This window comes from Phyllostomus hastatus, unplaced genomic scaffold (genome assembly GCF_019186645.2).
Source record: "Phyllostomus hastatus isolate PE091 unplaced genomic scaffold, TTU_PhHast_1.1 phas_scaffold_78, whole genome shotgun sequence".
Classification (NCBI taxonomy): Eukaryota; Metazoa; Chordata; class Mammalia; order Chiroptera; family Phyllostomidae; genus Phyllostomus; species Phyllostomus hastatus.
The window spans coordinates 28,947,304-28,959,072 of record NW_025334041.1 but is presented as its reverse complement, the minus strand read 5'-3'; the positions used below and the strand labels follow the sequence as shown (position 1 = coordinate 28,959,072).

At 42.8% G+C, this 11,769-nt stretch overlaps 1 protein-coding gene across 4 annotated transcripts in view; it reads left to right on the top strand.

Annotated features, from left to right (window-relative positions):
• The first annotated feature begins 967 nt into the window (after nucleotides 1-967).
• Nucleotides 968-11,769, top strand: part of PPP1R9A (protein phosphatase 1 regulatory subunit 9A) — a 264,322-nt gene continuing 253,520 nt past the window's right edge. The window contains exons 1-3 of one of the 4 annotated variants that reach the window (XM_045827667.1): nucleotides 968-1,032; nucleotides 1,713-1,908; nucleotides 3,171-4,775. In XM_045827667.1, the coding sequence (XP_045683623.1) occupies nucleotides 3,390-4,775 (1,386 nt within the window). In that variant the 5' untranslated portion in view covers nucleotides 968-1,032; nucleotides 1,713-1,908; nucleotides 3,171-3,389. Of the gene's footprint in view, nucleotides 1,033-1,343; nucleotides 1,466-1,712; nucleotides 1,909-3,170; nucleotides 4,776-11,769 lie in introns of those variants that run through there. The other 3 variants (XM_045827665.1, XM_045827666.1, XM_045827668.1) reach the window with 3 other exon arrangements.

Sequence of the window (11,769 nt, the reverse complement as noted above, 5' to 3'; positions counted from 1 at the left end):
CTAGTTTTACAGGGTCCTGAACCTTTGACTGCCTTTATTTTACTAATCTTTAAGGTTTAGAAATTCACGGTAATGTAAAATGGTTCTTATATAGAGATAAAGGGAATGATTTTGTTTGTAAGAGACACAGTTGAATACTGCTTGTGGAACAGATAATTTGAAAGATTGTATTTTAGTACGTTGTACAATATTAACCAGTTTTGCTTCTTTTCTGATTGTCTATAAAGGTCTATTCCTCACAGTCTCATACCACTGTGTTGCAGTATCTTGCTGGTTCCCTCCTTAATTAATGAATCAAATAATATTTTTGATACATCTTCATTTAGGTTTCTATAAGTCATGTTTTACTTTCTTGAAAAACTGTCCCTTAAGAATTTCTATTCCATAGAGTTTGAAAAGATTGGTTCAAAGGCCTACAATGACTGTCGCGCTGTTTCATGGTTTGCAGTTAGGCTGTAACACCTCCAGTATTTTTTTGGCGGGGTAGGAAGGAGGGGATACTAAGCCTCTATTGATACAAGGGTGAAGGTCTGAAAAATAATGTCCTGGCTAGAATGTCATAAGACCTGGTCATCCCTTTCCTTTTAGCAGTTGAGGCTGAAGGTCAAGGTGGGTGGAGTGCAGTGGCCTAGGTGGAGGCCACGGGGGATCTGGGCCTCGGCCTAGCCAGGTGTGGGCCTTCCGGGCCAGCAGAAAGGCCTGGGGGTTTAGATGCCCTGGGGTCACAGAGTTAACTGCAGACTTGGTGGGGTTCCAGCAGCGGGCAGCGCAAGACCCCAGTTCCCGCGGAACCAATACCCCAGCAGAAAGGCGGGCAGGCCCGGCCAGCGCAGGCCGTGCTCCAGGCCCGCGAGGCCCCTCGCCCACCGCCGAAGGGGTGGGGCGGCCTCGCCCCGGGCCGGTGCTTTTCGCCCTCGGTTGGCCGCCAGAGGCTCCCTCTCTCTCTCTCTTTCTCTCTCTCCCTCTCCTGGGATTTTGCTGCCGGGCTCTCTCTCTCTCTCTGCGGCCCTAGAGTTAATCCCATCAGCCGAGGTGAGGCACCTGTTACCCCAGGCCTTCCTCACCCCCGCGGCCTCTCCCGCATTACACCCCGACTCCCTGGCAGGTCAAACGGCCAGCGCGGGTGACCGCACGTGGGCGAAGCCCCTTCCCCGGCCGGGACGTCCTGGCCCCAGGCCGGCCCGAGTGTGCGAGCGCGCCGGGCCGGCCCGCCGCCCGCCATGGCGTTGGGGAGCGCCGCGCGCCTCCTGGGGTCGCCCGCCGCGGGCTGGGCACGCGTGGGAGCCCGGGCGCGAGTGGAGGCGGCCGCCGCAGCCGCCCTCGGCGCTGCGCCGTGAGGAGTGGGTGGAGGGCACCGAGCGGGCGGCGCGGAGCCGAGCAGCGGCCACCGGGGGGCGGGGGCGCCTCGGAGGAGGGGTGGGAGCGCGGCCGCCCGACCCTCCCGCAGGCGGCGGCTCCCGCTCGGGTAAGGGGGAGGCTGCTCGCGGGGCGAGTTGGGGAGGGTGGAGACGTAGAGGGAAAACCTCGGCTGGTACAAAGGCTGAGTTGCAGGCTGGGGGTGGGGGTGGGCTGTGGTTGGGAGCGATAGGTTGAAGATCGGAGGCATATCAGTAGGATCTATTGTTTCCTGGCACATTGGGAGGAAAAACAAAGGGATTTATGATTATTACCCTGTAATTTTTTTATTTTTCCTTTTATTTAAATGTGGCTAGGGAGCTCGGCTCTCCCCGTGCCACACTGGGATCCGCCTGGCAGCCGCCTGGAGCCGCAGCCAATGTGTTAGGGGACTTCAGGTGCTTCTTGGCACAAAGCTAGACTGCGACCTCCTACCATAGCGCTTGGCGTCACCTGCTCTCCCGGCCCTGCCCCGGGGCCGAGGATCTGGCTTGGGAATCGGCCGCCTCTCAAGTTGGTGTTATTTATGTTTGTCTTTTGTGAGGGCAGGTTTTGAATCCCCCGGCGGCCCCGTCTCCCCCGCTCCCGCCCCCTTGGGCTCGGAAAGGCGGGGGAGGGAGTAGGGAGGGGGAGGGGAAGGGGAGCATGTGTTAGGCTGATGCAAATGTCAGGGCAGGTAGAAGGAGATCATCGATGCCTTACCGAAAACCAGGCACCACACTCTAAAGCTTTTCTTGTTTGTCTGCATGGGCCATGCATGCAAGCTGGGCCAGGAGCCCGAGTTTGGAGACGATTTAAGTGAAAGTGTGTGCTTCCTCAGCTGATGGTGCATGGGGCTGATGTGGCTCGGCTAATATTAAAAACCAAAACCAAAACAAAATGAAAAATTTTTAGAACTACATTGTCTGCACCTCAGAAGATCCTGAAATATTTATTGCTGGCCTATTGATATAAAATCCAGCTGTGGGCTCCAGGAAACCAGCGAGCCTGCGTTGGGTTGCATTTTGAGTTTTTAGTTAAGTTGGAGGCAAGTAGGAAGAAACAAATCAGGGCTACGAAAAAGAGGTTTCATGGTACATTTGCTTTCTGTTCGTCACATTCTCATGCTTTTATTCCCATGACATTCCACATCCCTCTCTGTAATTAATAAGTTCCACTCTTAGAAAACTTCCAAATATTTGCTAGAAGTGGACTTAGAGTGAAACTTACTGCCATTTAAGAACTTCATTCTGCTTGTTTTGGTTTGAAATTGCACTAGTGTCGCTTTGGGGATGCTGTAAATGAGAACACTGGACCACAAAGAGGGAAATAAGCCTCTATAGGCATGTTTTCAAGTTTGTAAACGTAGATTCCAAACTTTTAATTGCACTTACACAGAAGGAGTAAGTTCCATCTGACGTGGAGAGTTTGAATGAAGTTCATTTTTCTGGGCAGTCTGATGATTTCTTAAAGATGCATGAACTGCTGATTTCTTTTAAGGTGATTCACAAAAGCAACCGAAACTTGGGCTAAAGTATTGCTTTTAAGTGTACTTGTGTGTAACTTGTATGTGCGTATGTGTGTGATTTTGGTAGAGCTCTCCGAATTGTGTTTGAAACATTTTGCTACCAAACACCAATCAGAGTAATAACTTTTAAAGTCTTGGCGTTTCAATTCCAGTTTCAATTAATAATGTCCTCTGTTTGAAGCTACTTTTTAGGGAAAAGTGTATGTTAGTTGAGTAAAAATAAATTAAAAAGTAAATGAATTCAGAAATTCATTCTTTTCTATTACAGATGAACCTCTAGTCTTGCTTTGAAAAAAAAAAGCCATTTTGTGTAACTCTTGACTGAATAATTTCCTAACACACCTGTTGCAAGGATTACTGACACAGTATGCCATTTGAGAGGTACTTTTTCTTGATCAAATACTGGTGATTAGAGAAGAGAGGTGTTTTTGTCTCTTGTTTTTTCCCCCGATCATTATGAACATTGGCTTTTCACCCTGAAGTAAAAATGTTGAAAACCGAGTCTTCAGGCGAACGAAGCACTCTCAGAAGTGCCTCTCCTCACAGGAATGCGTATAGAACTGAGTTCCAGGCACTGAAAAGCACCTTTGACAAACCCAAGTCAGATGGGGAACAAAAAACAAAAGAAGGTGAGGGCTCCCAGCAGAGCAGGGGGAGGAAATATGGCTCCAATGTCAACAGAATTAAAAATCTATTTATGCAGATGGGTATGGAACCCAGTGAGAATGCTGCAGTCATTGCCAAAACAAGGGGCAAAGGTGGACCTTCATCTCCTCAGAGAAGAATGAAGCCCAAAGAATTTCTGGAGAAAACGGATGGCTCAGTTGTTAAGTTGGAGTCCTCTGTTTCCGAACGAATTAGTAGATTTGACACAATGCACGATGGCCCTTCATATTCTAAATTCACAGAAACTCGGAAGTTGTTTGAGAGAAGTGTGCATGAATCTGGACAGAACCACCGTTATTCCCCAAAGAAAGAGAAAGCCGGAGGCAGTGACCCTCAGGACGAATGGGGTGGTTCGAAGTCCAACAGAGGCAGTACTGATTCCTTGGACAGCCTTAGCTCCCGGACAGAGGCTGTCTCCCCCACCGTGAGTCAACTGAGTGCAGTATTTGAGAACACCGATTCCCCCAGTTCCACCATTTCTGAGAAGGCTGAAAACAGTGAATACTCAGTGACTGGGCATTATCCCCTAAATTTACCAGCTGTGACTGTTACGAATCTTGACACCTTCGGTCACCTGAAGGATTCTAATTCTTGGTCTCCTCCAAGCAAACACGGTGATGACTCAGAGGATGCCCGGAAGAGTAACACGTCCTTAGTAACAGAAGTGGCTTTGAAAAGTACCTCTCTAGCTTTGATGCCTAGTGAAGAGACACAGCAGAGCAGGGAAGCTGAGGACTCCACATTGAACCAAGAGACTCCTGACAGAGTTGACAGAGACATTCGTGAGGAACCTTGTGCTGAGGATCAGGCAATGCCAAAGTCTGACATCCTTTCACCACAAAATGAAGATGCCAAAGCTAATTTGGTTGGGAATGAGGCAGCAATGCCACATAAGAGAGAACTTGCAGGTGGTGATTTTATCTCTGCTGATGCTTCTGGACCCAGGTGTGGGAAGGAAGTGTCCGAAGATACAAGTAACGTTGAGGGTTCCCATGTTTACATGCACAGTGACTATAATGTATATAGGGTAAGGTCCAGGTGTAACTCGGACTGGGGAGAGACAGGCACCGAGCAGGATGAGCAGGATGATAGTGATGAGAACAATTACTATCAGCCTGACATGGAATACTCAGAAATCGTTGGATTGCCAGAAGAAGACGATATCCCAGCAAACAGGAGAATTAAGTTTAGTAGTGCTCCAATTAAGGTAAGTATGTTTTCTCAGTTTGTTTTCCAAGTTTTTTCTAAGCTTCCTTAGTAGTTGGGCCTAACTGTATGCAGAACAGATTTTGACAACTGTAAGGAGCTCAAGGTTGTTGATACACAGAATGTTGTCAGGTGATTTTAAAAATGTGGAGTTTGAGAGATATCCAGCCTATTTCCTAATGTGTTTTATAGTTGCATAAGCCAGTATTGAGTAACATTAAAATTGAAGAAGTTTTGGGAGTGTGAGATACTTTTCAATGGACCGGAGTGTGAATAATGTGAACACTGAAAATTAGGAGTGTTAGTTTGAAATAGAATTACTTCTATAACTAGTTTTACCTAAGTTTACCCAAAAGTAGTATTTTCTGAATCTAAACACTAGGATATCAAGTAGAGTGCACAATGGGAGAGTTATGGTAACTTTGATATAATACTCTATTTCCTTGCTTAAAAAATTCTGAATTATCACTTAAGTGTAAGTGGATTGTGAAGAATGTTGGAACTTTTTTTTTTTGTGCTGCTACTTGGTAGTGAAAGTTTGACTCATGGAAATAGATTAGCGGGCTTTAATTGGAAAGCTATGACTGTCAATAGCTTTGCGTTCCAAATTTGATAGGGAGATTTAAAATGAAATTTTGTGAAAGAAAGTTAAATTGATTTGCCATTCATGGATTTATTTTTACCTCTTAAAAACTGGATAAATGCCAACTGAATTCAGATGCTCTATTCTAACGACTTCACTTAGTTCACATTTGATACAGAGGAAGAGCACAGAGTGCCTCAGCAGCGGGCGGTGAGACGTTATTAGCCGGTAATGGCAACAGGGCAGGAGGTTGAGTGTCAGTCAGACTCTCCTGGAGTGCTCTTTCAAAGGGCACTTGCCCACCAGCCCCTTCCTAAGATTCTGGCGTGCCTCCTAAGGGGAGCTGGAGGGTTGCAGTGGCAGAATGTGTGGTTTGAAACCACTTTGTAAGGGGCTTTCAGCTTACACAGTGTATCTGTGATTTGGAATTTGGTATGGTATCTTTTAAAATTTCCTCCTGAAAATCTCTGATCACTGTCTATTGCCATTTCCATCTGATGAAACTCCCCTATAAGGCCGTAGTGTAGTTTACACAGCAAAGAGAAATCCGACCTTGCTTTAATCATGCAATGCTGTTTTGCAATAAAGTAATAATCTATGAAATTGTCTACAGGTGGTAGCCGGGAAACTCCTTTCATTAGTGTAAAGCAGAAGTTCTGGATCAGAAGGGGCCAAGTGAAGTTCCACTGTGTTTAAAATAGCTGGAGATGTGAGTCTAGTTTCTGATTAAACTAAGTTTCTTTGCAGTGCTTCGCCCCTTCCCTTTGTCATTCTGTCTCCTACCCCCCCCAATTCCAGGCACTCTCTTTAGGGAGCCTGTTTCAGACCTGTTCTGTGAGCTCCTGAGTTTCACAGTTAGGACCCTTTGGCAAGTACTCCCCTTTGGACATCATCTTTCTGCCCCTTAGGGAGAAAGCAGTAAGATTAAATTGCTTCACACTGAGCAAGGCAAGAGTAACCGAAATGAACTCTTCAAGGAGTTTGTTAAAACCAGTCACTGAGTCCCTAATGGGAATTAGCAGCTTATGAAAATTTATCAAGTAGAATGCTACCCACTCAGGCCATTTGGACATCGGCTTTGTATCTGGGTCTCGTGCTACCCAAAATATAACTGCACAGTAATAGGTTTAATGAATTTTCAAGGATTTATCATTGAAATATGGCTGTTCCTACATAAGGAAACCAGGTTTGGGGTATGATATTTTGAAATAAAAGTGATTTTTTTCTACTGTTGCTTATACCAGTAAGCATTTTGCCTTTTAGTTTTCATACCATAAAGATGCTGTGTATTTCATATAACAAAGAGTGAAATAAATTACATATATTTAAGTTTAACACATTTCATCAGAACATAGATCAAGTAATAGAACTGTGAAACAGAGATGATGCACTGTGTTTTAGTGGGCAGTTAACAGTACTAGCTGGAGTGGATTAATTTTGCAAACAGAAGATTCATTCTTTGCCCTTCATAATGAATAAGACTCTTTCTTGTTGTTCCCATTGTTTATAGCATGTAAGTGAATTCACTTGGAAATTTTGAGAGCTACTTTTCTACTGGGTGGTGGTGGTGATGGCAGTGTTTAGATTAATCTCCAGTGAAGATTTTTGCCTTAGAGAGTGGTAATACTTAATTAAATTCAGTAAGTATTTATTGAAGGCTTATCCTGTGTCTATTCTCATGCTGTTAGCTACAGGAGAACAAAAACTTACAAGGTTACCTTTTCCTCGGTGAGCTTGTAGAGTCAATTCTTAAACACGTATTTAAAACCCCTGCAACACTGTAAAAACTTGTGCCAAAGTGTCTAATGAATACCTGGGCTGTCTGGCTGTGCTAGGTACACGGGGTGAGCAGAATCCAGCCGATCATTTGGAAGAGAATACACTCAGATATGCCATATGTGTGTGTTTCAATTCTTTTTATAAAGCATTATTTATAGAATGGGAAGTTAACAATTTCAAATTGAAATCTTTTCCTTTGAAATTTCAACACACTTTTTCAGAAGCAATAGGAAGTATATTCTTTACAGAAGTGATCTTTAGAACTTTTACATACTTTTCCTGATACTCTCATCTTGTTCTTCACTAGGGTAAAAATTCTCAACAACTCTAGCCTGCTGTTTTAGGTCTTGTTCATGATCTCCGTGCGTGTCCTCAGTTTCTATTTCAGTTCTTCTGTAGATGTTTTAAATAGACATTTCCCTTGATCTTAAATCTGAACTTCAATCGGGACTTAGAAAATCATACAAGTCATAGCTTATCTTCTCTGTGTAGCATATTCCTTATACATAATTGTTGGTGACTTGTAGAAATGGTTGGATTATTTCTTAATGGATAGGTTAATGTGTTTCCTAGTGTCCTGGAAAACTATAATGGGATTAATAATGGAAAATATAAAATCCAGCTTCGAGATACAGGGTGAAGGAGTATTGTGAACTGTGCTGATCGGAGATGTGGAATTATGCCTTCATTCTTAGGAATGTCTCAAAACCAAGGCATTGAATTAATTAAATTTGCCTAAGATGGATCAAGAATAGAAAAGCTGACATCTTTCTTTCTTTTTCCTGTTAATTCAGAACATTTACAGAGCCCTTGCTATATGTCAAGAACTATGCAAATGTCATAAATACATAAAATGACTGGAGCCAGGCAAATCAGAAGCGGCTGGTTGGTGGTAACCATACAGCCCTTCAGAGATGCTTCTAAGGCTGTTCTGCTCAATTCTGGTTTTGGGTGATCTTTCTAAGGCCACTGAAACTTTATAAAGGAAGTCACACCCCTTTCTCTGTTTCTGGTAGCCTTATGGCCTTTGAATTGGTGTTCTTGAAATACACTATATCTGGAAAAGGGCATTTTCCTAATTCCCAGCAAGAAGGAGATCACAGGGTTAATGTCGAGGTGCATTGTGCTGTACTTTTCTGAGTGTTTCCTTAAACTCTGGAGCTTTACAGAGCTGTGTTCCAAGGAGACTCGCCACGGGCAGCAGTGTTGCTCTGAACCCTACATGAGAAGTTGAAAATAGCCCTCAGCGTTTTTGCCTTCATTTGGGGTTCTGAGTTGTCAGGGGTTACACAAGACCTTTTATTCAGGATGGTGTTCAGAGCATAGTTCTGAGATCCCAATTTCTGTCTTTGAGGAGCTTTTCCTAACAGTCTTGCTTAGTGCTTCTTACATGAATATGCATGTGAATCACCTGAGGATTTTTCAAAAGTGTGAATCTGTGATTCAGTAGGTGTTTTGTGGGCAATTACCTAGATGCAGTGGTTAGCCTCCAAGTACACACTACCAGCTGTTCCAGAGGTTATGGCATAGATAGGCTCAGCAACTAAACTACAGTGGTTGAATCACACGGTTTAAAAACTCAGCTTAAAACCCACAGCTGGAAGCCAGAGGAAAGCTACGGAAGGTTCACGTACTTACAGGACTAACAGGTTCAGAAGGACCACGCTGCCTGAGCCCCGGTACACACTCATATGTCCTGATCCTCTTTCACATCAGCCTTCCCCATCCGTGGTGTGGTTATGAGAACTAAAGTTAATATTGGAGCAAGGATCCCCTCACCAGTGATACCCTGGGCTAGTGATACATGCTTGCTGTATCCAAGAGGGTGGGGACAGTGCACTTAGAGGCAGCTGTAGCTTTACCACTTTGCCTGCTGATGAGCCAGGGGTTTTATTTGCATTTCTTGGGTAGAGTACCTTCAAGTCCCAGATAGGACCATACTGAGTGTCCTCAGTTGGTGGCTGACATGGAGAAGACACAGCTGTCAGGAGATGACATGATTCTAACTTGATCTTTCCATCCCTTCCTACTTGCAGGTACACCTTTTGCTTGTTCCATCATCTCTTCTATTTTGGCATGTCTTACAGGTTACTAACTTATTTTTTAACACATGAATTTTGCCTTTCTCTTACAAGCTTTCATTATTTAAACTTAATCGAGCCTCAGAGTGTTGTCTCTTTTATAAGCTACTAGCTTATGAGATCATCAAATATTATCACTTCTTATGAGTGTCTCAATCTTTATAACAGAATTTAATATTCCCAGTCATTCTCAAACAATGCAGCATGCTCACAAAACAGTAGGTCTGAGATGAGATTTTGCACTTCTAACAAGCTCTCAAGTTGGTGCTGATGGTTCTGGTCAACACACTACTCTTTGGAATATGATTTTGAATTCTAGTCTCCTGGCTTCTGAAAGGGGCTTGTCCTAGTGTTGGGGGAGCTCATTTAACAAATGAGCTTTCCACATGGGTCTGCTGTACGTAGCTGGTTGTGTTGAATAATATTCTTTAAGATGAAACAGGTGTAAACTTGTAAAGTGCATGAAGCACTCTGTTTCTGGATGCCTAAGTAGGTAGTGATCCCTAAATTCATAAGGAATTTGGGTCATCAAAAATTTTAGATTCTTTGTGTGGCCTAAATTTTAGGTATAAAAAGATAAGAGGAGGAAGTTTTTGATGAACTCAGGAATTCTGTTTCTTTCATTCTTTTGTAAGTCTAAATAAATTTCTAGAGAGAGTGTAAGAATTGTCATCTTATCTAGCTTGCATGTATTTGGATAACTTTGATGTCATAATATTCAAATTGAACTTACTTTTGAGTTTCAGTGGTTTATAACCTATAGTTCATAACCAGGTAAACATGTCAAATATTTTAATGTACTCTGAAATGTTAAATAATGAATGTTTATTGAATGAACCTCTTTTCTAATCCCTCTTTGTCACTGAATGCTGGTTGTTTGGCATGTAAAAAACAGTTCTTCTGTACAACAAGGCACTACAGGTGTTTGTTGGTGTTTATTTGTAGGGGAAAGATTTGAAGTTTCTTGCTTTTTGTATCCTCCATAATATTTTACCTTCCCCTCTAAACATCCTCACAAAGGACACTAGTTGTTGGGTTAAAAGGTAAGAGGATGAAGTTTGGGGAAAGTAACTTTATTACGTTATTCATATAGTGTTTACCTTATTAACCCAGTTATATGCCCCTCCGCAGTGATTTGATTTAAACCTCATTTGCAGTAACTTGTCTCTAACATCCTCTTCACTACTCAAAAAGAAAAAGGTTTCAGACTTTCTGTAGAAATATGCAATTAGATATAGGATAAATTCTCTATAAGCAAAACAAATTTTGCTTTATTAGACTCTGAATATTACTTCTTGACTATTCACTTTGACAGCACGTATACTGAATATTATTTCTTGGTTTTTGTGTTGTTATCTAACTGATTTAGATTTAGAATACTTTTTCATATTTTTTTGTGCTTTTTTGGAATCTGTTTCATTTTTGTTCTTTTCCTTCCTTATAGTCCACAGTTTCTCATTTTGAATAGGAAGAAAACTTTTCAAGTAATGCTTTATATTTCTTATTCCTGGTCACTTTAAAAATTTTTCTCTGGTTCTAATCTCTTTATTTTGGTTTGTGACATAGCAACGTAAAGATGAAAAGTACTTAAACGCAATCTAGTGTAATTTCCCACTCACTTCAGTTAGCCCTTCAATAGCGTATTGCTGACAGGTGATCATTCGGCTTCTGCTTGAGTAATTCCACTATGGGGAGTTTGTGATTTTGCAGGGTCAAAAGAAAAGTTGGAAAAATGGACATGCTGTGTGTGTGTGAGTGCACACGTGCATAAACATGTGTGCGCGCATTTTCATTTATTTTTGATCTGCAATTCTTTTATTGAGAGAACATTCAAGTAACATAAAATTCACCATGTTAAAGTGTAGAATTTAGTGGTTCTCAGTATATTTATAGTGTTGGGCACCCGTCCCTGTTTTCTCATTCTAGAAAATTTCCATCACCCTAGAAAGAAGCCCTCTGTCTGTTAGCAGTCACTCCCAATTTTTCTTCTTCCCGCATCCTCTGGCAACCACTAATCTACTTTCTGTCTCTATGGATTAGCCTTTTCTGGACATTTCATATAAATGGAACCAGGGCAGGCTTTTTGAAAGGCGTGTAGGAGACACAATGAGTATGACTCGGGATAGGTTGAAATTTGACATACCGTGAGGGCAGCAGACTATGGGAAAATCTAGAGAGCAGAGGCAGAAGAATTTTCTGGATGGTGATGTGGTCTAAAGATTAAGTGGCAAGGTGTGCAAGCAACAAATTCTGCCTGCTCTTTCATGCAATGTCATGGAGAGAAAGAAGACAAGAAACTGAAGAGACAGTAGGATCCAGGAAGGGATGAGCGTACGTATTTGCCAACTGAGGAAGGATAGTGTGTGTAGCAAAGCGGATGGCTGGAGTAACTCCCTCGTTTGGGACACTGCGCTTCTATCCATGTGATCTGAAATAGCTGCTGATGAAGCCTAAGTCTTTGCTTTAGCAGAGCCTGTCTTTAAAGGCACAAATAGTGCTGATGCTGATCTGCATCTTTGCATTGGTCTTTTCTAGCACGAAGGGACCCTTTT